The sequence below is a fragment of the Salvelinus fontinalis genome, chromosome 26 (genome assembly GCF_029448725.1).
Source record: "Salvelinus fontinalis isolate EN_2023a chromosome 26, ASM2944872v1, whole genome shotgun sequence".
NCBI lineage: Eukaryota > Metazoa > Chordata > Actinopteri > Salmoniformes > Salmonidae > Salvelinus > Salvelinus fontinalis.
The window spans coordinates 22,527,340-22,552,541 of NC_074690.1; the positions used below are offsets into that span (position 1 = coordinate 22,527,340).

Genomic DNA, 25,202 nt, shown 5'->3' on the forward strand with positions numbered 1-25,202 from the left:
TGCTGTAAATGAGAATGTGTTCCCAATCAACTTACCTGGTAAAATAAGGATTAAATAAAGAATATGAATCTCTAAATCTGGAACATTTCCAACACCTGTAGAATGCCCTGAAAAATTCTGGCTTTTCTGGAGGCAGGTCTGGCCCGATACTAGATGGGTTTACCTAACAACATTAAGACATTGTTCAGCATTATCTTGTTCAAATGTGGCATTATTCCACTATTTGTATCCATTTGAATCACTTTCAATGGGGGACCTCTATTTTGAAGGCTAACTGCAAATTCCACTATTGTGGCAAATCCTTAATGTGGTTATTTTCACACAGGTCCTCCTCACCTCTCCCTCCTTTCTCCCTAAGGATGCATGCACATACATAGCTCAGAGAGCCAATATATGCCTTGCACCTCTCAAATTTTGTAACAATGCAGAGAGCTCAGTATAGCTCTGCATTGACATAATTGGTTGATGGTAGCTGAGGGCGGGAGGTCATGTATAAAACACAAACTCACTTCCTTGACAACAGCACTGCGCTGCTCAGCGAAGGTTAAGAAGTATGAATGCCCTGACCCCAGAGGCCACATCACTATAAAGGCGCTGCACGGTCAATCTGTGTCGGCCGTGCAGCATTTACGGTGATATGGCCTCTGCAGAAGTCAGGGAATTCATACTTCTTGCACTTCACTAAGCAGTGCAAAACTGTTGTGAGGGAAGTTCTCAAGGAAGTGACTGTGTTCATACAGAACCTCCCACCCTCACCTTGTCAACCAATCATCAACCAATCATGTCAATGTGGAGCTATACTGAGCCCGCCACATTGTTACAAACTTTGAGATGTGCACTGCGATGCGGTATGGAGCTATTCCCTCCGCAAGGCAATCAAACAAGCTAAGCGTCAGTATAGAGACAAAGTATAGTCGCAATTCAACGGCTCAGACACGAGAGGTATGTGGCAGGGTCTACAGTCAATCACGGACTACAAAAGAAAAAACAGCCCCATCGCGGACCACGATGTCTTGCTCCCAGACAGACTTAACTTATTTGCTCGCTTTGAGGACAATACAGTGCCACTGACACGGCCCGCTACCAAAACCTGCGGGCTCTCCTTCACTGCAGCCAACGTGAGTAAAACATTTAAACGTGTTAACCCTCGCAAGGCTGCAGGCCCAGACGGCATCCCCAGCCACGTCCTCAGAGCATGCGCAGACAGCTGGCTGGTGTGTTTACGGACATATTCAATCAATCCTTATCCCAGTCTGCTGTTCCCACATGCTTCAAGAGGGCCACCATTGTTCCTATTCCCAAGAAAGCGAAGGTAACTGAGCTAAATGACTATCGCCCCGTAGCACTCCCTTCCGTCATCATGGAGTGCTTTGAGAGACTAGTCAAGGACCATATCACCTCCATCCTACCTGACACCCTAGACCCACTTCAATTTGCTTACCGCCCCAATAGGTCCACAGACGACGCAATCACACTGCCCTAACCCATCTGGACAAGAGGAATACCTATGTAAGAATGCTGTTCATCGACTACAGCTCAGCATTTAACACCATAGTACCCTCCAAACTCGTCATTAAGCTCGAGACCCTGGGTCTCGACCCCGCCCTGTGCAACTGGGTCCTGGACTTCCTGACGGGCCACTCCCAGGTGGTGAGGGTAGGTAAAAACATCTCCACCCCGCTGATCCTCAACACTGGGGCCCCACAAGGGTGCGTTCTGAGCCCTCTCCTGTACTCCCTGTTCATCCACGACTGCGTGGCCATGCACGCCTCCAACTCACTCATCAAGTTTGCAGACGACGCTACAGTGGTAGGCTTGATTACCAACAACGACGAGACGGCCTACAGGGAGGAGGTGAGGGCCCTCGGAGTGTGGTGTCAGGAAAATAACCTCACACTCAATGTCAACAAAACAAAGGAGATGATCGTGGACTTCAGGAAACAGCAGAGGGAGCAGCCCCCTATCCACATCGACGGGACAGTAGTGGAGAGGGTGGAAAGTTAAGTTCCTCGGCGTACACATCACAGACAAACTGAAATGGTCCACCCACACAGACAGTGTGGTGAAGAAGGCACAGCAGCCCCTCTTCAACCTCAGGAGGCTGAAGAAATTCGGCTTGTCACTAAAAACACTCAAACCTTTACAGATGCACAATCGATAGCATCCTGTCGGGCTGTATCACCGCCTGGTACGGCAACTGCTCTGCCCATAACCGTAAGTCTCTCCAGAGGGTAGTGAGGTCTGCACAACGCATCACCGGGGGCAAACTACCTGCCCTCCAGGACACCTACACCACCCGATGTCACAGGAAGGCCAAAAAGTTAATCAAGGACAACCACCCGAGCCACTGCCTGTTCACCCCGCTATCATCTAGCAGGTGAGGTCAGTACAAGTGCATCAAAGCGGGGACCGAAAGACTGAAAAACATCTTCTATCTCAAGGCCATCAGACTGTTAAACAGCCATCACTAACATTGAGTGGCTGCTGCCAACATACTGACTCAACTCTAGCCACTTTAATAATGGAGAAATTGATGTAATAAATGTATCACTAGCCGCTTTAAACAATGCCACTTTATATAAATGTTTACATACCCTACATTACTCATCTCATATGTTTATACTGTACTCTATACCATCTACTGCATCTTGCCTATGCCGTTCGGCCATCACTCATTCATATATTTTTATGTACATATTCTTATTAATTTCTTTACACTTGTGTGTATAAGGTAGTTGTTGTGAAATTGTTAGGTTAAATAACTTGTTAGATATTAATGCATGGTCGGAACTAGAAGCACAAGCATTTCGCTACACTCGCATTAACATCTGCTAATCATGTGTATGTGACAAATAAAATTTGAGCTCATTTTGGCCTCGGCATCCCTCTGGAGTCTCCGCAATTGCGTCACACCATCCATACGGCGCCTCTGACCACATACGCAGATCAAGCATAAATTGGCTTTAAATGCTGCACGGCCAACGCAGACGTTGGATTGACCATGCACTGCCTTTCAGCATGCACTGTTTAGAGCATGTAACGTCATCAAGAGAGCCAAGGAAGGGATGTATGGTTATTGCGCACTTTGAGAATAACCTTAATCACTTATGATTTGCATTGTGAAATGTCTGTTCTGGAATACAGTATTCCCACATGAATGCTTTAAACTATCAATGTCTATGCAATACAATTTTGTGCAAGAGAAAAAGAAATTGGTACCAGACTAGAATTTTTGTTGCACTGTATTTCAGGCTGCTAGGCTTCTGAGGGTTCCAAGAACGGTCTATCCCCTCTATGACACCAGTGACCTCTAGTGAACAAAATGTAGTATTGCATTGTCCCAAATAATCTCACCTACACTACATACAAGACTTTGCAAACCTACACCAAGGTCAGCATCAGTTGAACATTATTTCACATCAGTTATGATAAAACAAGATCAGTATCAGTAAGTCAACTGTACTTCACATCTAGATAACAATATTGCAATTCTCTCCAGATAAGACAACAAACTGAGTAACAACTGAAGGGTCAGGAGGTTAAATCAGATGTTTAAAATATTATCTAATGCATCACATCTCCCCCAGATGTATCCATTGTATTTGGAGACATCTGGGTTTGAATCAAACTGTTGTCATTCACTAGCCTGGCTGACATGCAGACTGATATGGTACACAGCGAGGAGTGATGTGCAGCCTTAGTCAGGAAAGTCATTGACAGGACTAGAAAGGGTTTTAAGTTCTCCACAAGATGGCGCTATGATCACACAATCACCAAGTAACCACATTTAGTACCTTGTCAGGGACCATTCCAGAACCGCCTGAGCAATAAAAATAAAAAAAGCCAGACAGAAGACTTTGATTTCAAACTTTTTACTATTAATAATTGTCTCATGACATTTGGCTTTCAACACAAATACGTAAAAATGGATAATGTTCAGATACCAACAGTTACACACATAACAAAATGCTAAAAGAGCGATAATTAATATGTAACATGACACATGGTTGAAATAAAATGATTAGCTCATATTGTCATCTCTTCAGTGTCAAAGGAAAACATCTTCCTTTAACCAATAAACAGCTCAGTTGTTCAAATATAAAGGGTAGGTTCAGAGGACAAATACTGTATATGCAAACTATTTGACTCATTTCCAACTAAACAGAAATGTATTTATCCTAACCTTCCGATCCTATGCCTAGCACTTCTGTACAGAGCCATTGAATGCATGTGCATTGTTACTTCATTGATGATTGACAGTAGAGTAAACCGTCATCTGGCTGCTGTAGACTTAGCCAACTTCACAAAACTAGCTCAGTACACACAGGTAATGATGCTTTACATGACAGTTTCCTGAGCTTCTCTACTAGGCCGTTTCTAATGTGTATTGTGCATGTGTGCGCATGAGGTAATCTAAAACTCTGATGACAACATTGCAGTATACTGTACCTCCATACTACTCTACTGTGAAGTTGACTTCAATTCAACATCTGTGGTTCTGGTTACCACTGTGGGTGAAACTGGTTTGACCTCAAAACAATGGACCTTATAAAACAAATGAACATTTAAAAAAATTAAAAAGTGCATCAACAATAATAAAAACCTTCCAATTTTCCTTTAGGCCAAAAAGAGGACGTATTCCACTGAATGTTACAAGAGTGAAATAGCTACCAAATTTAGCAATACTTACGTGTCAGTGTAGTGAGCTAACACCATATGTTTATGCTAAAAAAATACCATGTTACATATCATCTTTTTTTTTTTAAGGTAATACATTAATTATTTGATTACCAATACAGCCTACACATATAATTTGTCTGCAGAGTTAAACTAGTACATAGGCTTTTCTTCAATAACTAAAATGAATTATAAACAAGAATAAAACATGTAAAAAGAGAAACAAATACAGAAACATGACAGGCACTATTAATCTCCTTTGAGGCACTAATATTACAGAGTATGTTGTCTCTTTTTTTCTCTCTCTTATCTACTCCACCTTCTTGACGCGTCCTTTGAAAGCATCCATAAAGTTGAACGCTCCCAGATACATCCCCAGCAGAATCCCAAGCTTGACGGGCATAATACTGTGGTGATAAAAACAGTCAATTAGGCTACATAGTATCAATGATCACTGCAATGCGCAATTTATAGCTTATTAGAACAACAAACATCGTCTAGAAGAGAAAATGAGTCCAAATTACTTCTTTGGAACTTCATTAGAACCAACTACATTAAGTGATCTATTCTGATAGTTAGGCTAGTAATATATTCTGTTAGTTAGGCTAACTGGTAATCACAGTGGGACTAAATTAAACCCCTTAATTAAAGAAAACACTGATGAAAAACCAATAAATTATTCAGGGTATAATAGACGCTGTTTGAATGTCTTCCGGTCCAGTAACAAATCTTATTTCAAAGGGCATAATAACCTCATAATTGCACTACTTAAGATGTTAAAGAGAAGCCATTTCATGCTTTAATCATTTCGTCTAATTGGTGGCGAGTGATTACGTCTACTGTATTCGTCATGGCTGTATTGTGTTGTATTCGACATGAAGCTAACGACTCACTCTTTCATTCAGACTCATTCTCAAAGGCCTCAAGGAACTAAAGTAGCCATGGAAATCATTCCAAATCAAGACTTCCACCAGACATACTCAGCCTGTTCAAATTTCTAAAAGCCCTCTTTCAAGGACATTTCCATAACACAAAAAGCCCGGTGTAGATTTAAAATGTTGAGGTTGCAGATCATTTGTAAACTGCAGTCCTAATCAGGTGTGGGTCTGAATAAATCTGTGTTGTATCCAGCTAAATGTAGTCTTGCAGTCCACTCAACCAGGTGCTTCTATAACAGCAACTGCTCATATGCATTTATGTCAAATACGGATGCCAAAGTAAGTGCTTAGCAACAGCCCAAAGGCTGGCAGATGGCGATAGTCATTTCCATCTTACCGTTAAAACGCATTGTATGCAGCCGGTAACAGACTTGTATCCTCCTGGACTGGTTCGTAACTAAAACATTATCCTTTCAGGCTGCAAAGGCATCGACTTCCTCCTTAACTAGATTTAATGGCAGGAAGGGCGGAATATATGCATACTTTCTTTATGAAAACACCCTTTTCCACCACCAAGCTAAAGTGGCAAATGCCTAGGAATGCTAGTCTCAGGTGTTATGTATCGCGTTCAGCCAATCAGGTTGCAGCAGTGTGGTTTACCCCTGACTGAATTCAGGGTGCAACAAGAAGTAGCATTAACCACTAGCTTGGTGGTGGAAAATGAGTACGTTCTTTGAAAACACCATATCTTCTCAGTTTGTTTCCTCCTTCTCGCCATTAAAATGTAGGAAATCGACACCTTTGCAGCCGGAATAGAACATGTTTTAGGTATGAACCGGTCCACGGTAATACGAGTGTATTGGCAGCTGCATACAAAGCGTTTGGACGGTAAGCTGGAACCATCAATTCCAGATCAATAGCGCCATCTGCCGGCCTTTGGGATAGCTTGGTAAGCATTTACGGGTACCTGCCAGCCTTATGGAGATACAAAGGCAGCCTAATTCTCATCTTTTTCTCCACCAATTGGTCATTTGGACAACACCTCAACTTTTCAAATAAGATATTTTCAGAGCTGATCGGATTTGGCAAAAGACCAAATAGTTTAAAAAAGATCAGAATTCAGCTTACTGTGCAGCCAAATACAAGGTGTTGTGATGTCACGTTGGCAGAGGGAGGACATTGATGACCTTTTAATAGCCTTCAAAAATAAATTGAAAAAGTGATTTTTTTAATGATATGATCGATGCAATATGCCCTGGGGTGTACCCAAGCGTCCCTGACATTACAACAGAAACTGCTTCCCCATTTCTAGGGGCATGTTCAGGAGGGTACAACATAACAAAAAGTTCTGATAGAAATGTATGGTGTAGATAAGAAAATATATGATTGTCATACAATGAGAATCATACCAGCTGTGTATCAGGTTGTTTCCCCTCATTAAATACACCCCTGTAACAACTGTGTTAGCCCTGACTAGGTTTGCACTGGGTATGAGTGAGGGCTTGCTGAATGATTGTAGAGTTTAGACTAACAGACGACTTCATCCCGTCTTACAAAAACACGTTTTTTATTATAATACTTGAAGTAGTCACATATCCCGATGGGATTTACAATTATGGCCATATAAAAAGTTGAAGATACACCCAACCACAAAAGTGCATTTCTACATACTGTAACAGGTATTTAATTAATGCACAATGCCTCTAACAATGGCATTAGGCCCAAGTGAAACATTCAAACAGCTTTGACAGATTTTCGTAATGCACTAGTCAAAAACAAACAAACTCCCTTCCCTCCCACTAGTTCCCTAAAATACGTATCTGTATGCAAATTAATCAATGCACATGTACAATCCTTCTACAGGGCTTTGGGTGAGGTCTTTGTTTCACAAATAAAGTGACAGAATGTACCTTCAATACTAGTGATAATGCAGTAACACTATGCAGATTGAATTCCCTGATACCTCTGAAAAAGTAATGCTGACAATTTACCTCAAGCTGTTGGATAATGTACATGTTATGCTAACAGAAATCACCTCCGTGCTCTCTCTTAACAGTGTGAAATGTAGACATAACCGTTAAATCTACATTTTGCTATCGGTAGCCAGTGATGCTGATGCACGAATGGCTTCGTATTTTACAGAAAACACAATTCACACCCTGAGGGTGTGTGAGTGTGTTGACCATAGGCATGGGTTAAACGAGGGTCAGAGTGCAAGGGGCTCAAGTGAAGATCAGTGCAGCTTAAGGCTTGTTGTCTCACAGTGCTCTGGGTTCTCGAAGGCACCCAGGTACTTCCCCAGGAGAGCTGCCTGCTTCCACCTCAAGGAGCTATAAGGACACGGTGAAGGGAGGTCAGCAACTTTATAAACACTCACATCACCCTTTGTGCATTAACCATCTAAGATGAATAACCATCCATAGTGGATCTGAAGTGACATTTTCAACCAGAACCTGTGATCATTAATGTGCCCCCAAATAACCACATTGTGTCACAATGTCTTAAGATACCACATGTACTTGAATGTATGTTAGTGAAAAAATATAACAAGTTTCTTTGAACTATATCAGAACTGACAGCCTGCCTGATGTAGTGAAGTAACAAGTATCATAAGTGCTCACAGTTTAGCCTGGCAATGCATTCGTCCATAGACAAAATACTAAAGCTGTTGCTTGGCAACCGAGCTCAAATGCTTGGGTCCACATATACCAACAGTATAAAAACGCTTTGACTTAAAGCTTGGGGTGGTTTGGTTTCTCTACAACTGCTAGTCACTAACCAGATATTTGTCTGTTCATCCTTCCTCGTCAATTACTACAGTATTTACTACAGTAAATAATTCACCATCCTGTCCGAGACTTGAAGACTCACTAACAGGCTAGTTTGGGTCAGGAATAGTAAAAACATGCTGTAAAAAGTGACATCTAGGGAAGATGTGGATTATGCTAATTGAAAGACTTGAAAGTTAACTTGTCAGGGAGGGAGGCTAGAAAACTAGACCGAGTGCACCCTACCTGGGCATATAATAGTGAAGGAAACCGTTTGTGACCAGGGGTATGACAATACTGTGCATTTTGAGCATGTAACCATTTCTGAGTATTGGAATGGAGTGACTGACAGTGTCATTGTGCGTGTTTGTGCAGCAGATCTCTGTGATTGAGGCAGTGCGACAAATAGCTAAACCCAGCATGCTATCCCATCATGAAGTGTAGAGTGGAAGAACATGAAGGAACTCACTTCTTCAGGCATATGACAAGATACATGGTCTTTGGGAGCAGAAGGTAGACCTGGTCAGTTAAAATGGCTTCAATGATCTTGTTTGCTACATAGTCTGGATCCAGGATAGGCAACAAGAGAGGCCACCTGTGGGGGAAACAATTTAGTTTACCTACTAGCACAACTGTAGCCAGTCCATAGTATGTAATGCTTCTTGTGTACATTACACACTTCTATGTTTGTTGTTGATAGTGAAATTATACAACGTGTGGGTATAATCCTGGATGCTGATTGGTTAAAACCCCCATTGCAGTCGGTATGGTATCTATTCCACAAGTTAAATCTATGACGTTCAAATGCCTATTTACTATGTTCCATCTCACTTCGCAATCCACTGTTTTATCAGCCCAGCCGGGCAATTTATAAACTTGATCTCCACTATAAAAAGCCTCTATAAATGATCTACCATTTATTTTATACTAGCATTGATTTTTGAACAACGGAGATTTGTATAAACCTTGCTGTCAGTCTCTACGACATTTGCAACATTGTTTCAATATTGAAATTCGATCTTCAGCTGTCCCATAATAATGAACGTGTCGGGAGGAGACAAACATGCATCTTTTCTCAGCCAGTCATGAATGAATCAGCTGGCATAATTTGTATGCATGTATACACAATGAAATGTCAATAGAAACAGCTAAAACAAAATTCAGCGAGTTTGCCGTCTTTCCAGCTTCAATTTAAAGTGATCGTGTTAGCTGTGTTGTTGGCTAGCTCCTCTGAACAAGTGTCCTGACGAGAGAGCAGATTTCCTATGCCAGGTGAAATTGCGCATCATTAGCTCATTGTTATGGATGTATCCAAATAAATGTCACTAGAAAACAGATTAAAACAAACGCAGCTACTTTGCTGTTATTCTGGCTGCACTGTTTGACGTTACTGTAAGTTAGCCGTAATTGGCTAGCTAGCGAGCAAGCAAGGGATAAAAACGTTGCCAGACCGTTCTAAATTTTCCATTGCCATACTAACGACTGGGTCACGTCCTTAGATACAGAACAAAAAGACTGAACTGGGTCGCGTCTCCGGCAACCGAACCGATAGAACGAACGACCAGCCGGCTTGGGTAGGAACCCTAGATTTGTGTCAGGACTATATCTTGTGGAAGGATGAAATAGTATGAATAAATTAATCAAAATTACGTTAATGAAAATATGTCAATCATTATTTGAATATGTTGGTAACTCGTAGTATAAAAGTGATAATGCCTTTGAAGCCAGTGTTTGGAAGATATATTGGAACGATTTTCCTAACACCCCTGCCAATATATCCTCCAAACGCCAGCTTCTCTGGCATTAACACTTAATTGTACCATAGGGTCAGCAATTTTGACTAGCAACGTTGAGTATCAGTCCACATACTTGACCTATGTGTGTGACCTTTTATACATAGTGTTGGGACAATAGGCCTTAGTAACTCACAAGCACACAGCTCAGAGAGGAAGTGTCCTAGAACTTTTGTAAGTCCTGCCACAACACAATCTATTTTGCCCTGTCAATGCTGAGACGAGGTCATTCAAAAGAACCAAACACAATTTCAAAGGTCTCTCATAGAGAGTGTCAAAGAAACAGAACTGGCCCTGGCATTTAAAGGGATTGCATATTAAAGTAGTTTTCTACATGGATGCATACCCTTTTAGCAGGATTCAATCTCAAACTTTTAATGAGAAACTTTATTAAAATATATGCAAAGAGGATAACCCTTTATAAAAGCATTAAATATAATATGACAACTTTAAAGTCAAATTAAATCCTGTATAACACCTTATGGCAGATAACTTACTTAGTATTGCAGCCATCGAACATGCCAGTATTGATGAAGAATGGACACACTATGGTAGTCTTGACTCCATCCTTCCCAGTAGCCAGCAGCTCCAGAGCCACAGACTCAGCAAAGCCAATAGCAGCAAACTTACTGGCACAGTAATCTATCAGGAGAGAGAAACATGTATTTGCAAACAGTTTTAGAGCAGGTTAAACAAAGGTCTCTACAGCAAGATAATGTTTGTCTATACTAAATTGTGAAATTGCATTGGCAATGTCAATGTTAATTAAATGTTGAAATAGACTGTCCTTGAACCATTTTTCCATCCATCTACCTGTCTGTCTTTGGAACCGTCAACTACAGTACAGTAGTATAATAAGTTACACATTAAACCTCTACCCCATTCGAGGTCGACTGATAACATCTGTATCGATCAGCTCCACGATAGGAATCTGATTGCATAATGTACTGGCCAGAGTTTACAGCATAGACAAAGGTAATGTTCTGCACAATGGCTTCAGGGTGTGTAGCACTGTTGGGAAAAGGACCTGTAAGCATTTCACTGTTAGTCTACACCCGTTCTTTACGAAGCATGTGACAAATAAATGTCCTTAGATTTTCTGTGCAGGCTTTTGTTCTTGCATTGCACCAACACCTGATTTAAGCCAGTCAAACATTGATTAGCCATCAGGTCTTGGTGCTGGACCGGAACAGAAGCCTGCACCTCCTGTCGCTCTCCAGGTCCTGTATTGAGGAACATTGGAGTAAGTCATGCATAGTGGGTGATTTACCTGCTAGCCCATTGACACCAATCAGACCAGCTGAACTGGCAATGCTGACCAGATGACCGTGGTTGTTGGCAGTCATCGCTGGGAGAAAGGCTTTATATGTCTAGAGAGAAATTAGCGGTAGAACTTATACAATGAAATATGAATCTGTACACAGATCTGTGGTCATTTGATGGGTGTGGGTGGAATTGACACTACAAGGGACATAGGCCTACAATGAGGTTAGAGCCATCAAATTTTTATAAACATATTGGCGGATTTAGGATAATGCTTTCACATTTAAAATGCCTGCGCTGACCGACAAAGACAACAAGTGAGAGAAACCAGACAGGACAGTGTAGCAGATATGCACTAGTCATTTAATTTGCTCACCCAAAAATGTGCCATGGTGTTAACTTCAAAGGTTTTCTCAATGAGGGAGTCTGGTGCATCCATGAACTTCCTGCCTGTGACGATGCCTGCGTTGTTTATGAGAATGCTTACATCCCCCACCTCTCTCTTGACCTAAACATAGGCATGTGTTAACTTTTACCACACTACTTCAAAAACACACAACATATTTTTGTTTCCTACATCCTGGCGACTCACTTAGGGTAAGGATTATATAACATTGTTGCTGTGTAATTATGGACATGGGTAACAGGTTGGACCTGGGTGGGGGGGGGGGGGTATTTTAAGAGGGACTGAACTGGTCGATTTCCCATGTGTTTTTCTGTTGCTCAGATTTCAGTCTTGGGGTTGTGGTTCGATGTGTGTGTTATCGTACCCTGGCAGTTAGTGTTGTTTGTCGCTCTTGAGACACCATCGCAACAACATAGCCAATATCATACCACTTCCTCAAAATATTCAGAATGAATCAAGAAATCTGTCATTCATTGACATTTTTGCCAAGGACGTTTTAGTCACAATTGGGGTTTGGTGCAGTATTTCTCAAGTTCAAAAATGTGCATGAAAGCTAGTAGTGCACTGTAGACTATCAAGTCTGCTGCTGCACAGGACAGCAAGCTAGCAAACTATCGCAAATAAAGCACAAGCTACACGCCGTTTATCAATGCCAAAAAACAATGAAGCTAGCTAGTAGTAGCTTGCAGGCACATTGAGCAGGGAAGCCACGTTAACGAAATTCGGCTTACTGGCGAGTGAGCTAAGGTACTGTTATGTTTTTACAACTTTCTCACTATCTATTATCTGTCTGGCACAATTTCAAAACAGTAGCAGACCCAGTGCTCGACTTGGGCAGGAGGGCATAGAACTCTGTACCGGCACCTCATATTTTCTACTGACTGAGTTCCTGCACCTCTTATAGAATATTAGTTAAAAAGTATAGTGGAGTTCCTGCGACTTAATATAAAACGGTACCGTCACCCATAATGAGTAGCCTACAGACTCCTATTTCCGTCCAAGTCAAGCACTGGGCAGACTCAAGTGAACACTATCAAACAGGTGAACAAGTGGCCACTCCACAAAGGGCTTAGGGGACAAATGATATTTCAACATTACATAAGTTAACAAGTCCGAGGCGCTGTGTAATGTGTCTCACCATCTCTGTTCTGCCGTACGATTGGATAGTGCGCAATCAGCACATACATGACAATTCTCCCTGCGCGTTACCATCCCGTGTTGGTGGGCATGATTCAACTCAAAACCCAACCTCATCAGTCCTGACAAACTCCATTACACAAATCTCAGTTTTGGAATATACTGACTTCAACCAAAATTACCAAACTTCCATCCTACTGGACAAAGAGACAAAAATGGTATCCACGAGTTCATCTGACTATGGGGAAGAAGATAAAGGGCCTCATCACCAAAATCCCAACGTATCCATTTAAAAAGGTTGTCAGTGTTTCTGATAAGGTTGACAATTACCTTTTAAATGTATTTGTGTGGCTACAATACCATCTTTAGCGCACAACATTTTCTGGTTTGCAGAGAAATGCATTGAAAGAGACAAATGACACTTCTACAGAGGTCTAATAGATCTAACTTCTGATGCATGAATTTGATTGATGTATTCAATGTACTCTCGCTGTTCTCAAATTAACTAATGGCAAGAGCATGCAGCCACTCAAATCAAACTTTGACACATGCGCCAAATACCACAGACTTTACCGTGAAATGCTTACTATACAAGCTCTTAACTCTTCTTGAACTGCACTGTTGGTTAAGAAAATATTTACCAAGTAGACTAAAACAAAATGTAATAATAAAAAGTAACTCAATGTAAAATTGTCCGGTGGCGATTTTATTAATTGTTCAGCCCACTTTCTTCAGTGTGCGTGTTCATTACACGACAGGATCAATTACATTGATCTCTTGCACTAAATGATGGCAGTTTAAACTAAGGATTCTGTGACTTTTCCGCTGGGAGAGGACTGTCGATTGTTTATTATGCATGTATGAGCTATACATTGACACGAGTCCAATGGAAGGCTTTAAAAAAATTATGCCGTTTTCAACCCTCTGGAATCTCTATTTAATATCACTGCCATCCAATCACAGGAGAGCATAAGGCTTGCTGAGAATTACCCAACAAAGCAGCAACACTAATTCCGCAAAGTATAGTCTTGATGGAAGACTAGTTGATAAGAATCAGGTGGATTACCTTGTCAGCCACTCTGTAGACGTCGGCCTTGTCACTGCAGTCACACAAGTAGTAGTGGACCTTAGTCGCCCCCTTCTCCATCACTAGCCTTGACGTCTCCTTGATGCCCTCCTGGTTGATGTCCCACAAGACCAGAGAAACGCCCAGGGGGGCAAACTTCTCAGCCATGAGCCGGCCAATGCCGCTGCCCGCCCCAGTGATGAGGACGATTTCACCGGTGACATTTTTGTTCTTGGGAGGGATGAACAGTCGGACAAACGCCTCCATGTTGTAATAGATCGACATTACAATCACTTGAAGGGTTTCCAGGAGGAAATTCATTTTGCTGATCCCTGGAAAGACAGTTGTCACAATTAAAAGTTAATTTGTTTGCCAACTTCTGTTTGACTTTATTGTTATGCAGGCTTATTTGTTTGTCTATTGAATAAATTGCAGACAAGTGTTTTATAGCCCAAACTGCAGTTTAGTGTTCTGCTTTTGTAGTTGTCAAATACATTTCTGTAGCCTATAGGATCAGCATTGTTTGATCTGAAAAGGATAACTTTCAAGTGATAATATAATGCAAGAAATGCAACTAGGCTATTCATGAAATCACACAAACTCAAAACACACAAGTTTGATTGTGATGTAAACAAAATGCATGTGCACTGAATTAGGGCTGGGCAATGGACAAAATATATCATGATATTGAAAAAAGAAATTGATGACGTACTTAATGTTTTTGAAGAATAAAAAGTACTACATTTGCTTTGAGTAATGCGTGACCCTAGGTTGCTAAGCGATTTCAAAATCAGTCTTCTCCATTCTCATTATTTTATACGGTTCTATTCAACCCAAAATCATTTATACATTTCCTGCACTCATTTGAGATGATTTCCACGTAGGGCTGCACAATATTGTCAAACCATCTAGGCCTCATTTTGAACCAAATGTTGCAATTGCAATTTGACTTGCAATTTAGAGCAAAACACTTGATAATTCAAATTCTATAGTTGGAATATAATAATGGGCACTTGAATACAGTGTTTGACATGGCAACGAATGAAAATGCCATGGGGAGGAGTTATTGTGACAGGGTAGACACCAAAAAGTGTTGACAAGTGTTTCCTAGGGGACCCTATAATCTTTGGCTACATTTTGAATGTTCTGAGAACATTCAATGTAGCAAAAGATTATAGGGTCTACTTCATGTAGCTAACATTCTTACATTGCGTATTCCTCTGATTTAGAAGACACAGTTGCACAAACATGCTGATCCAGGTCTACACCAACACTGGTATTATCAGGCTGTATAGCTAATCTGCTCTGATTCAGTACATTTATTATCTAGCTAGCGATTAGCGGCTTCACAAGATTTAGGCCAAACTTGCTAAGAAAAGACAAACTAGCTGTTGGCAGATGTAAGACAAACTAAGTGTAATTATAGAACGCTAGTGGATTTATATTAAAACGCTAAGTGAAACCAGCATTGTCGTCGTCAACATTGTTGCATGCGCTGCATTGACCATGAAGACTGAAAGCAAGAGCCTCGTGGTCCAGGAACAACAAATGTGCTCCTTGAGTGAAACTAAAAAAAATGGACATTACACATGCCGTATCACATATAACAAACCAAATATTAAAATACCGTTATAGAAGGTAAAGTAAATACCCAAACCGTTCCGTGCATCAATACCGGTATATTATAAAATACGGTATACCGCCCAGCCCTACATGACAGGCCAGAGTGAATACAAAAGTATCAAAATGTCAGCATTTCAAAATGTATCCAAAATTTACCGACGCAAAAGGTAGGCCTGCGGTTTCCATCAAATTGGCGACAGATTTTAATGCGAATACTCTCAAATCCTCATTAAAAAAAAAATATGCCAGAGGGGTGTCTCCATTAAACTGTGCGTGATGACGTAGTGCACATAATTACTTTTGCGGGTAAAAGTTACATTTTCAACTCTGAACTCTGACAAGGCTTTTGACCATTACATGAAGTTGATGCAAAGAGTCAATACTTGCAGTGTTGACCCTTCTTTTTCAAGACCTCTGCAATCTGCCCTGGCATGCCGTCAGTTAACTTCTGGGCCACATCCTGACTGATGGTAGCCCATTCTTGCATAATCAATGCTTGGTATTTGTGGGTTTTGTTTGTCCGCCCGCCTCTTGAGGATTGACCAGAAGTTCTCAATGGGATTAAGGTCTGGGGAGTTTCCTGGCCATGGACCCAAAATATCGATGTTTTGTTCCCCGAGCCACTTAATTATCACTTTTGCCTTATGCTCCATCATGATGGAAAAGGCATTGTTCGTCACCAAACTGTTCCTGGATGGTTGGGAGAAGTTGCTCTCGGAGGATGTGTTGGTACCATTCTTTATTCGTGGCTGTGTTTTAAGGCAAAATTGTGAGTGAACCCACTCCCTTGGCTGAGAGGCAACCCCACAATTGGTCTCAGGATGCTTTACTGTTGGCATGACACAGGACTGATGGTACCGCTCACCTTGTCTTCTCCGAACAAGCTTTTTTCCAGATGCCCCAAACAATCGGAAAGGGGATTCAGAGAAAGTGACTTTACCCCAGTCCTCAGTAGTCCAATCCCTGTACCTTTTGCAGAATATCAGTCTGTCCCTGATGTTTTCCTGGAGAGAAGTGGCTTCTTTGCTGCCCTTCTTGACACCAACCCATCCTCCAAAAGTCTTTGCCTCACTGTGCATGCAGATGCACTCACACCTGCCTGCTGCCATTCCTGAGCAAGCTCTGTACTGGTGGTGCCCCGATCCCGCAGCTGAATCAACTTTAGGAGACGGTCCTGGCGCTTGCTGGATTTTCTTTGGCGCCCTGAAGCCTTCTTCACAACAATTTAACCACTCTCCTTGAAGTTCTTGATGATCCGATAAATGTTTGATTTAGGTGCAATCTTACTGGCAGCATTATCCTTGCCTGTGAAGCCCTTTTTGTGCAAAGCAATGATGACAGCGCATGTTTCCTTGCAGGTAACCATGGTTGACAGAGGAAGAACAATGATTCCAAGCACCACCCTCCTTTTGAAGCTTCCAGTCTGTTATTCGAACTCAATCAGCATGACAGAGTGATCTCCAGCCTTGTCCTCGTCAACACTCACACCTGTGTTAACGAGAGAATCACTGACATGATGTCAGCTGGTCCTTTTGTGGCAGGGCTGAAATGCAGTGGAAATGTTTTTGGAGGATTCAATTCAATGAATTGCAATTCATCTGATCACTCTTCATAACATTCTGGAGTATATGCAAATTGCCATCATACAAACTGAGGCAGCAGACTTTGTGAAAATGAATATTTGTGTCATTCTCAAAACTTTTGGCCACGACTGTACAATGCGGGTATAGCCTACATCAGGGATGGGCAACAGGTGGCCTGCGGCCTCCCTTTTTTTAGGCATGCGGATCAAAAAAATATTAAAGAAAATCAGTCGGGCCTCAACCAGGGCTGTGGCGGTCACGAAATTGCATCAGCTGGTGATTGTCAAGCAAATAACTGTCGATCTCACAGTAAATTGGCATTACACATTTAGCATCTCCTGGCTTCCTAAAACCCACTGATGCAAACCTTTAGAGTATCTACATTTTAAAAAGTATAATAAATCCATATAGCCAAATCATATAGCTTACGCCTTCACAATAAATCCATTAATTATTTTAGACAGATCTGAAGAAACATGATATGAAGAAAATGTAGTCTATTTCAGAAGAACAGAATGGCATACTCTGAGTTGTCCTTATGTTATGTCCTGATCTGGCTATGGCAAATGGCTGTGGGCTACACTAGTTCATTTAGCTGACAAGATTTGCTTAGAATGGCATTATTTTATATTATAAAGAATACAATTGAACAAAGCTGAATAAAATAAAGGATATTTTCTCCAAACGATTTGAGGGAGTGCGCACATGCGGCTATTCTGTGTTGAGCAATTAACAAAGAAATAGGTATTCCTACACACTTCATAAGTTTCTAATTCACAATTTGATAATGCCTAGAATTTCATGGCGGCATTCTCTGTGTGGCCATAATGCACCCTAAAAAAAAAAACATTCCTATGGTGGCCAGTGGCCGTTGTGCCCTTGGCCCAGAATGGTGCGTGCTCCGAAGCACCTCACTAACATGGCTCTCCAAGTGGTCGGGTCTTTCTCACAGGCTACAAGTGAAGACAGACATCTGGGAAGCAACTGCGCGCGTCCGTATCCAATTTTTTTAATTTCACCTTTATTTAACCAGGTAGGCTAGTTGAGAACAAGTTCTCATTTACAACTGCGACCTGGCCAAGATAAAGCACAGCAGTTCGACACAGACAACAACACAGAGTTACACATGGAATAAACAAACAGTTAATAATACAGTAGGGAAAAAGTCAACATATACACAGTGTCTGCAAATGAGGTAAGGGAGGTAAGGCCATAAAATAGGCCATAGTGGCGAGGAAATTACGATATAGCAATTAAACACTGGAGTGATAGATGTGCATTAGATGAATGTGCAAGTTGAGATACTGGTGTGCAAAATAAATAAATACAGTATGGGGATCAGGTAGTTGGATGGGCTATTTACAGATGGGCTATTTACAGGTGCAATGATGTGTGAGCTGCTCTGAATGCTGGTGCTTGAAGTTAATGAGGGCGATATGAGTCTCCAGCTTCAGCGATTTTTGCAGTTCGTTCCAGTCATTGGCAGCAGAGAACTGGAAGGAAAGGCGGCCAAAAGAGGAATTTGCTTTGGGGGTGACCATGAAATATACCTGCTGGAGCGTGTGCCGCTGTGGTGACCAGTGAACTGACATAAGGCGGGGCTTTACCTAGCAAAGACTTGTAGATGACCTGGAGCCAGTGGGTTTGTCGACGAGTATGAAGCGAGGGCCAGCCAACGAGAGTGTACAGGTCACAGTGGTGGGTAGTATATGGGGTTTCGGTGAGAAAACGGCCGGCGCTGTGATAGACCACATCATATTTGTTGAGTAGAGTGTTGGAGGATATTTTGTAAATAGCATCGCCGAAGTCGAGGATCAGTAGGATAGTCAGTTTTACTAGGATAAGTTTGGCAGCATGAGTGAAGAATGCTTTGAGGTGCATATTGGAGATATTGGAAAAACTGTCCACATTTACTTTGTCAGCCAACAAGATAAGTAGGCCTAACAAACAGCAAAAGCACTAGCCTATGCCAATCTACTATCCCCCATAGTACAAAAGTCAACCTATTCTATGCGAGAAATAAATATTCCAAACATAGATCCCAAATTAATACAACTGTCCCAGACTATTTCATCCCACAACCACTAGCATAAAAATAAGGTTTATTTATAAGTTTGTAGTCTTAACATCTGGCACAATTGCCAGAAAATAGCCTAACATTTTTTTGAAGTTCTTCCAAGTATTTCTTGCACAGAGATTGAGATCCTTTATTTCAACACTCAACCTCTATTGTCGGATTTGTCTATAGTTAATCGACATCCATTGATGGAAAATTATCTGGAGAGTTTAATAAGGGCAATTCATATTTTAACTTGCGACATTCTACACCTCACAATTATTTTGATTGAAAACTGAATTTGATGGTTTTAGGGGTTTTCACTCTTAATTTTAGCTAGACCTGGCAAACCTGATCATTGTTAACGGTTGGAAAAATGATAGAGAAAGGCAAGGGCCAGCAGCAAAGTCCTGTATGGCAAAACTTCGAGAGGTTAAATGAGAAGGAAATACAAACTTGTGTGACTCAAAATTCACTTCGATATGATGGTTTAATATATCAAAGTTGGTCTATTATATTGATAAGATAGTCAAGTGACCGCTCTAACAATTGAAATACATGTCCTCAAAGAAGGAAAGCAGGCGAGAACAGGTGGGACCATTCTAGACAATGAGAGGGCAGATACGCGTGTGAAGAGGCCATATAGATAGATGGCTCATCTTTGTAGCCCTCAATGGCAATGTCCATACTAATGAGTCCATCTCTCTATAACAGGCACAACTGATTAAAAGTTGTATTTCCACAGTTCCGAAATGACACGTGCGTCCACTTATAACAGGGAATACCAACCTAACCACTGCGAAACTTCTATTCGATGAAATAAGTCTCACGTAGCAAATGATCAGTTACATTTTTTAAACCAAATGCGACACTGACCTCCATACAAACATTCATCACTTCGTGGACATATTTTAGTTTGAGTAAAGCCTCTTCCACTCTGAACATCAAAATCTGTGCATAAAGGTGTTTCCGCCGTAATTTCCCAGATAATACATTTAGCGTATTTTGTCGACATTTGTCAAGTTTACCGACAAATTCAATGTTTCCATCAGGCCCGTCGTGACACTAACAGACACGTCCTTGACTCACATAAAAAATTCTGGATGTAAACCTGGTTTCTTAATCAGCTTCAACCTTACATATTTAACAACTATCGCTTCATTACAACTGTAAATTCGGGTCTGTTAACGACCTGTGCACTCGCGAATCAAAGCAAAAAAAAGACATGAACTGAACCAGAATTTTGTCTCCTTATGTTGAGATATGTCTTCGGTGACGTTACCTGCACCTTCAGCGTGGTTTATTCGTTGCTTTTCCCGTCGTCAAATGCCTGAACAGTGCAGCCGACTTTCCTTGAATTGAGCTGGAGCCTGGTTATGTAATGTCACATGACACCCAATCAAAGGCACTGATCAAAGCCAGAAAGGAAGTGAGGCCCAACGGGTGGAAAATCTGTCTCCCTCCAGCAGGTGGCGTTTTTTCGTTGTTTTGCCCACCAAGCAAGGAGTATGGAGGTCAATAAAAGTGTTGAATATTATTTATTTAACTAGGCAGTTTTAACTAGGCAGTTTAAGTCAGTTTAATAAGAACAAATTCGTATTTACAATGACGGCCTACCAACAGGCAAAAGGCCTCCTGCGGGAACAGGGGCTGGGATTAAAAATATAGGACAAAACACCGATCACGACAAGAGAGACACCACAACACTACATAAAGTGAGACCTAAGACAACAACATAGCATAGTAGCAAAAGTACGCTGATATAAGTAGGGTACGTGACATCACGGCAATTTGAGAAAAAAAACTTTATATCAGATGAAGCTAGTAGCATCGTATCTCCCCATTGAATACAGGCGGCTGACGTCAACAACCCTCATCGAATATTCAAAATGATTGGGAGCTAGACAGCTCGCCCATGTTGCTTTGTGGACAAAGACTCCCATTGTTAGGGCACAGAGACTTGTATCTTGTCAGTATATCCATGTTCTTTGTCAAAACTCGAGCTCTGGAACTACACATGAAATTATGGGATTTATTGATGTTTGTCATTCACAAGTGCCTGCAGACTATATTTTACAACATTATTTAGATAGTTTCTCTTGTAGAATGTCAAAACAAAAAATTTCACACGGAAAAAAAAATGACCGACTACATAATCACATGGTACATAACAATTCAAATTTTCCGAAGCATAGGCCTAATGTGAGATTAATGAGGGTTGACAAGACATTCAATGAATAACAATTGATTCATTAATTAAATTCATATAATATATGTATATAATATTGTATTTTCCCTCTATTCTTTAAAAACATGTACATTCCAAATATAAACTTATACATGCAAACAACAACTTACATACACACACAAACAATGACTACATCTCATCTTCCCAGACCCCCATGCTCACACCATTATTCGATTATTCGATTTTTCCATTGTGTCAATGAAGGATTGACATTCAAGTTTTTAGTATATGTTTCTTCAAGATGAGGGATATATTTTGACAATACATTATGGACCACCGCTCTTTCAATTACATAGATAGACTGACCAGGTGAAAGCTATGATCCATTATAGATGTCACATGTTTTTTTGTTTTTTCATTATTATAAAAAAAATGTTGTACCTTTATTTAACTAGGCAAGTCAGTTAAGAACAAATTCTTATTTACAATGATGGCCTATCCCAGCCAAACCCAGACGATGCTGGGCCAATTGTGCGCCACCTTATGGGACTCCTAATCACGGCAGGATGTGATACAGCCTGGATTCAGCCTTTATTTTGTTAAAGCCACATCAGCGTAGATTAAGAGGAGGAGACAGGTTAAAGAAGGCTTTTTAAGCCTTGAGACAATTGAGATATGGATTGTGTATGTGTGCCATTCTGCAGTGAATGGGCAATACAAAATATTTATGTGCCTTTGAACTGGGTATGGTAGTAGGTGCCAGGTGCACCGGTTTGTGTCAAGAACTGCAACGCTGCTCTTTTTTAAGTTCAACAATTTCCTGTATGTATCAAGAATGGTCCACCACCCAAAGGATATCCAGCTAACTTGATACAACTGTGGGAAGCATTGAAGTCAACATGGTCCAGCATCCCTGTGGAATGCTTTTGACACCCTGTAGAGTCCATGCCCCGACAAATTGAGGCTGTCCTGAGGGAAAAGGGAGTGGAGAGTGCGCAACTCAATGACAGAGTTAATTAAGAAATGAACATCCTATCATGCTTAGGTTCATGTATTATTTTGGCTACCTTGGTTAGATCTCAGTGACTTTCAAAGAGCAGTCTCAAAGGAGCATAGGCGGTTTTCTGTGTGTGTGTGTGTGTGTGTGTGTGTGTGTGTGTGTGTGTGTGTTCAGATCTCAACATGAGAAAGTGTTTTTCACCACCATCAACAAAACACCAAATTATGGAATTTATCAAGGAAGAATGGTTTCAGACACTTGAAGAATATATGCCAAGGCGCATAGAAGCTGTTCTGGCGGATCGTGGTGGCCCAACACCCTATTAAGACACTTTATTTAGGCAGTTACCTGTATTTATACAACAGCGTAGTTGAATACTAGTTTCTGATTGGCTAGAAGGACATTATAGAATGGACATTAAGTAAGGGATAATCAAAGAGGGGCTATGCGTTGTATGGAAAGTGTGTTCCACGACGTGCTAGTGGAGTGGAACTGACCTTCCACGGAGTTGCATTATATTCCAGAGAACCCATAGAGCCTCGAGTTGATTATCCCTTTTATACCACGACTGCATGTAGAAATGTGTTCATTTGCAGGTAGAAATGTGTTCAACATCCACTGAAGTAGCTAGCAAGTTTACTAGTTAACTAGAGTAGTTGCCGTGGTAACTAAACAAACAGACTTGCTAGTTTAGCTAACCAAACCTTCAGTCCTAGCTTGCTATTATGAAAATCGAATTCAACAATACCAATATTCTATTCAATTCGACTTTAGCCTTTAAAGGCAGCTTAAACAAAACATGCACAAATTAACTAGCCATTGAATTCTACCGTGCAAATATACCATGCTTTATAGGGAAATAATGCATTCTCTAGAATGCCCTTCAAGCCAATTAGAAAGGACTATTCAACAACACTGGTATATTCTGGTTGCTAGCTGGCTAGCTAACATGCAAGGGATAAGAACATTGCCAGCGAGCATGGCAAAGGAACATAAAGAACGAACGACTGGGTCGAGTCCATAAATATTGAACTATCAGGAATCAAGGTAAGGCCCAGGTGCAGACTGTGTCGAAGTAACAATGTTTATTACAGCAACAGGGGCAAAGGTACAGGACGGCAGGCATGCTCAAGGTCAGGTCAGGCAGAGGTGGGGCAAAGGTACAGGACGGCAGGCAGAGTGGTCAGGGGGGCGGGTACAGGGTCAGGACAGGTAAGAATCAAAAACCAGGAGGACGAGAAAAGAGAGACTGGGGAAAAGCAGGAGCTGAATACAAAAACGCTGGTTGACTTCACAAACAAGACAAACTGGCAACAGACAAACAGAGAACACAGGTATAAATACACAGGGGATAATGGGGAAGATGGGTGACACCTGGAGGTGGGTGGAGACAATCACAAAGACAGGGGAAGCAGATCAGGGTGTGACAGAACTAATCAAACAAACGACTGGGTCGTGTCTCTAGCAACCAAAAGATGAGAAAGTATGAAGTTGCTTATATAAATTAAAATATCAACGACAACATTTTATTTATATTCGGTAAATGTGTGTGTTAGTAATGTTTTCTTTGGCAACTGTGGTATAAGCGGAATAAACGCCAATGTTCTGTACATAGAACCCCACAGTGGAGGTGGCATAAGACCCATACAACCTAGCGGTCAAACAGGGAAATGGTTCCAATCGTTTTTAAACCATTCATTTTTCCTATAGGGAATTTTAGAAACACTTAAAATAAGGGCTGTGTTTCGTGTAGGCTTACCCTGGCGTGACGTTTTGATAACATGTAAATCTCTCTCGGACAAGGTGACTTATCAATATATTCAGCTCTATTTACTCTCAGATTCGAAAATGCTAATTAGCATCAAAGTAGGCCTCATGCAAAACTACAAATCCCTGCAAGCTCCTGCACGTCATCTCTAGCTGACACCTTTGCTAACAGGTATTGTGTCAATTTAAAACTTGCATGAGACAGTTCACAGAATTGTCAATTTAAACAAATGTAGCCAAATTATGAATTACTACATTTAGCTAACATCAGAGATTCTTACCTTTGCCTCGATTCGGCAGTCTCATCCAGATCATCATGGCATTTGTAATTCTTTATGGTTGCCAAATTAGTAGCTAATTAGCATTTTATTTTGGGGGGGTAAATACAGTACAGGCGAATGTACTGATAAAAGTCACCTTGTCCTAGTGAGATTTTCAAAACGTCATGCCTGGGTAAACAAACACAAAACACTGCTTTTATTTTAAGTTTTTCTAAAATCCCCTTTGGGAAAAATGAATGGTGGAAAAACGATTGGAATCATTTCCCTGTTTGACCGCTAGGTTTCATGGTTATTTATGCGTATTACTGTGGTACTCTATTACCTTGGAAAAATGAACTACACAAAGGAACTCGGCTCCGCCTCCTCCCAGCTGCGTCGTCCATTATTTCCCAAGGTAATGTACAAAACATCAGCATTTATTCCTTACATTATGTATGTATCTGCCAACATTTTGGAAGTTAATGGCTGTGGATATAGATATGGCGGTGCCTTTGGAAACAACTACCATTGAGAAGTGAAGTTAGAGAAATTAAAGATATAAATTAATGTGTCAGACAGGAGAGGGGGCTATTTATCCTGTTTTGTAGATCTAACTTGTGAGTCATTTAAAATACTGTCTTATTGTTCTGAAGAGCATTCTTCATATAAACCTCTGGGGGGAAATTAAGTTAAGCAAAATATCAATCAGTAAAGTTTTGGTAGTCTGAGACGTTAGG

The 25,202-nt window shown here is 41.0% G+C and overlaps 1 protein-coding gene across 3 annotated transcripts; it reads right to left on the reverse strand.

Annotated features, from left to right (window-relative positions):
• Positions 1-3,856: 3,856 nt before the first annotated feature.
• On the reverse strand, positions 3,857-20,643 carry LOC129823940 (epidermal retinol dehydrogenase 2-like). 3 transcript variants are annotated; one of them, XM_055883072.1, is made up of 7 exons: positions 20,533-20,643; positions 13,989-14,320; positions 11,756-11,887; positions 11,387-11,486; positions 10,614-10,758; positions 8,793-8,918; positions 3,857-5,084 (listed from the first exon to the last, which is right to left on the reverse strand). In XM_055883072.1, the coding sequence occupies exons 2-7, from the start codon at positions 14,307-14,309 to the stop codon at positions 4,988-4,990; spliced, it is 921 nt and encodes a 306-aa protein (XP_055739047.1). In that variant the 5' UTR covers positions 14,310-14,320; positions 20,533-20,643; the 3' UTR covers positions 3,857-4,987. The 3 variants fall into 3 exon arrangements, with proteins under 3 accessions (XP_055739047.1, XP_055739049.1, XP_055739048.1); XM_055883074.1 differs by having other exon boundaries at positions 20,539-20,638; XM_055883073.1 differs by lacking the exon at positions 3,857-5,084 and adding an exon at positions 7,101-7,885.
• Positions 20,644-25,202: the final 4,559 nt, after the last annotated feature.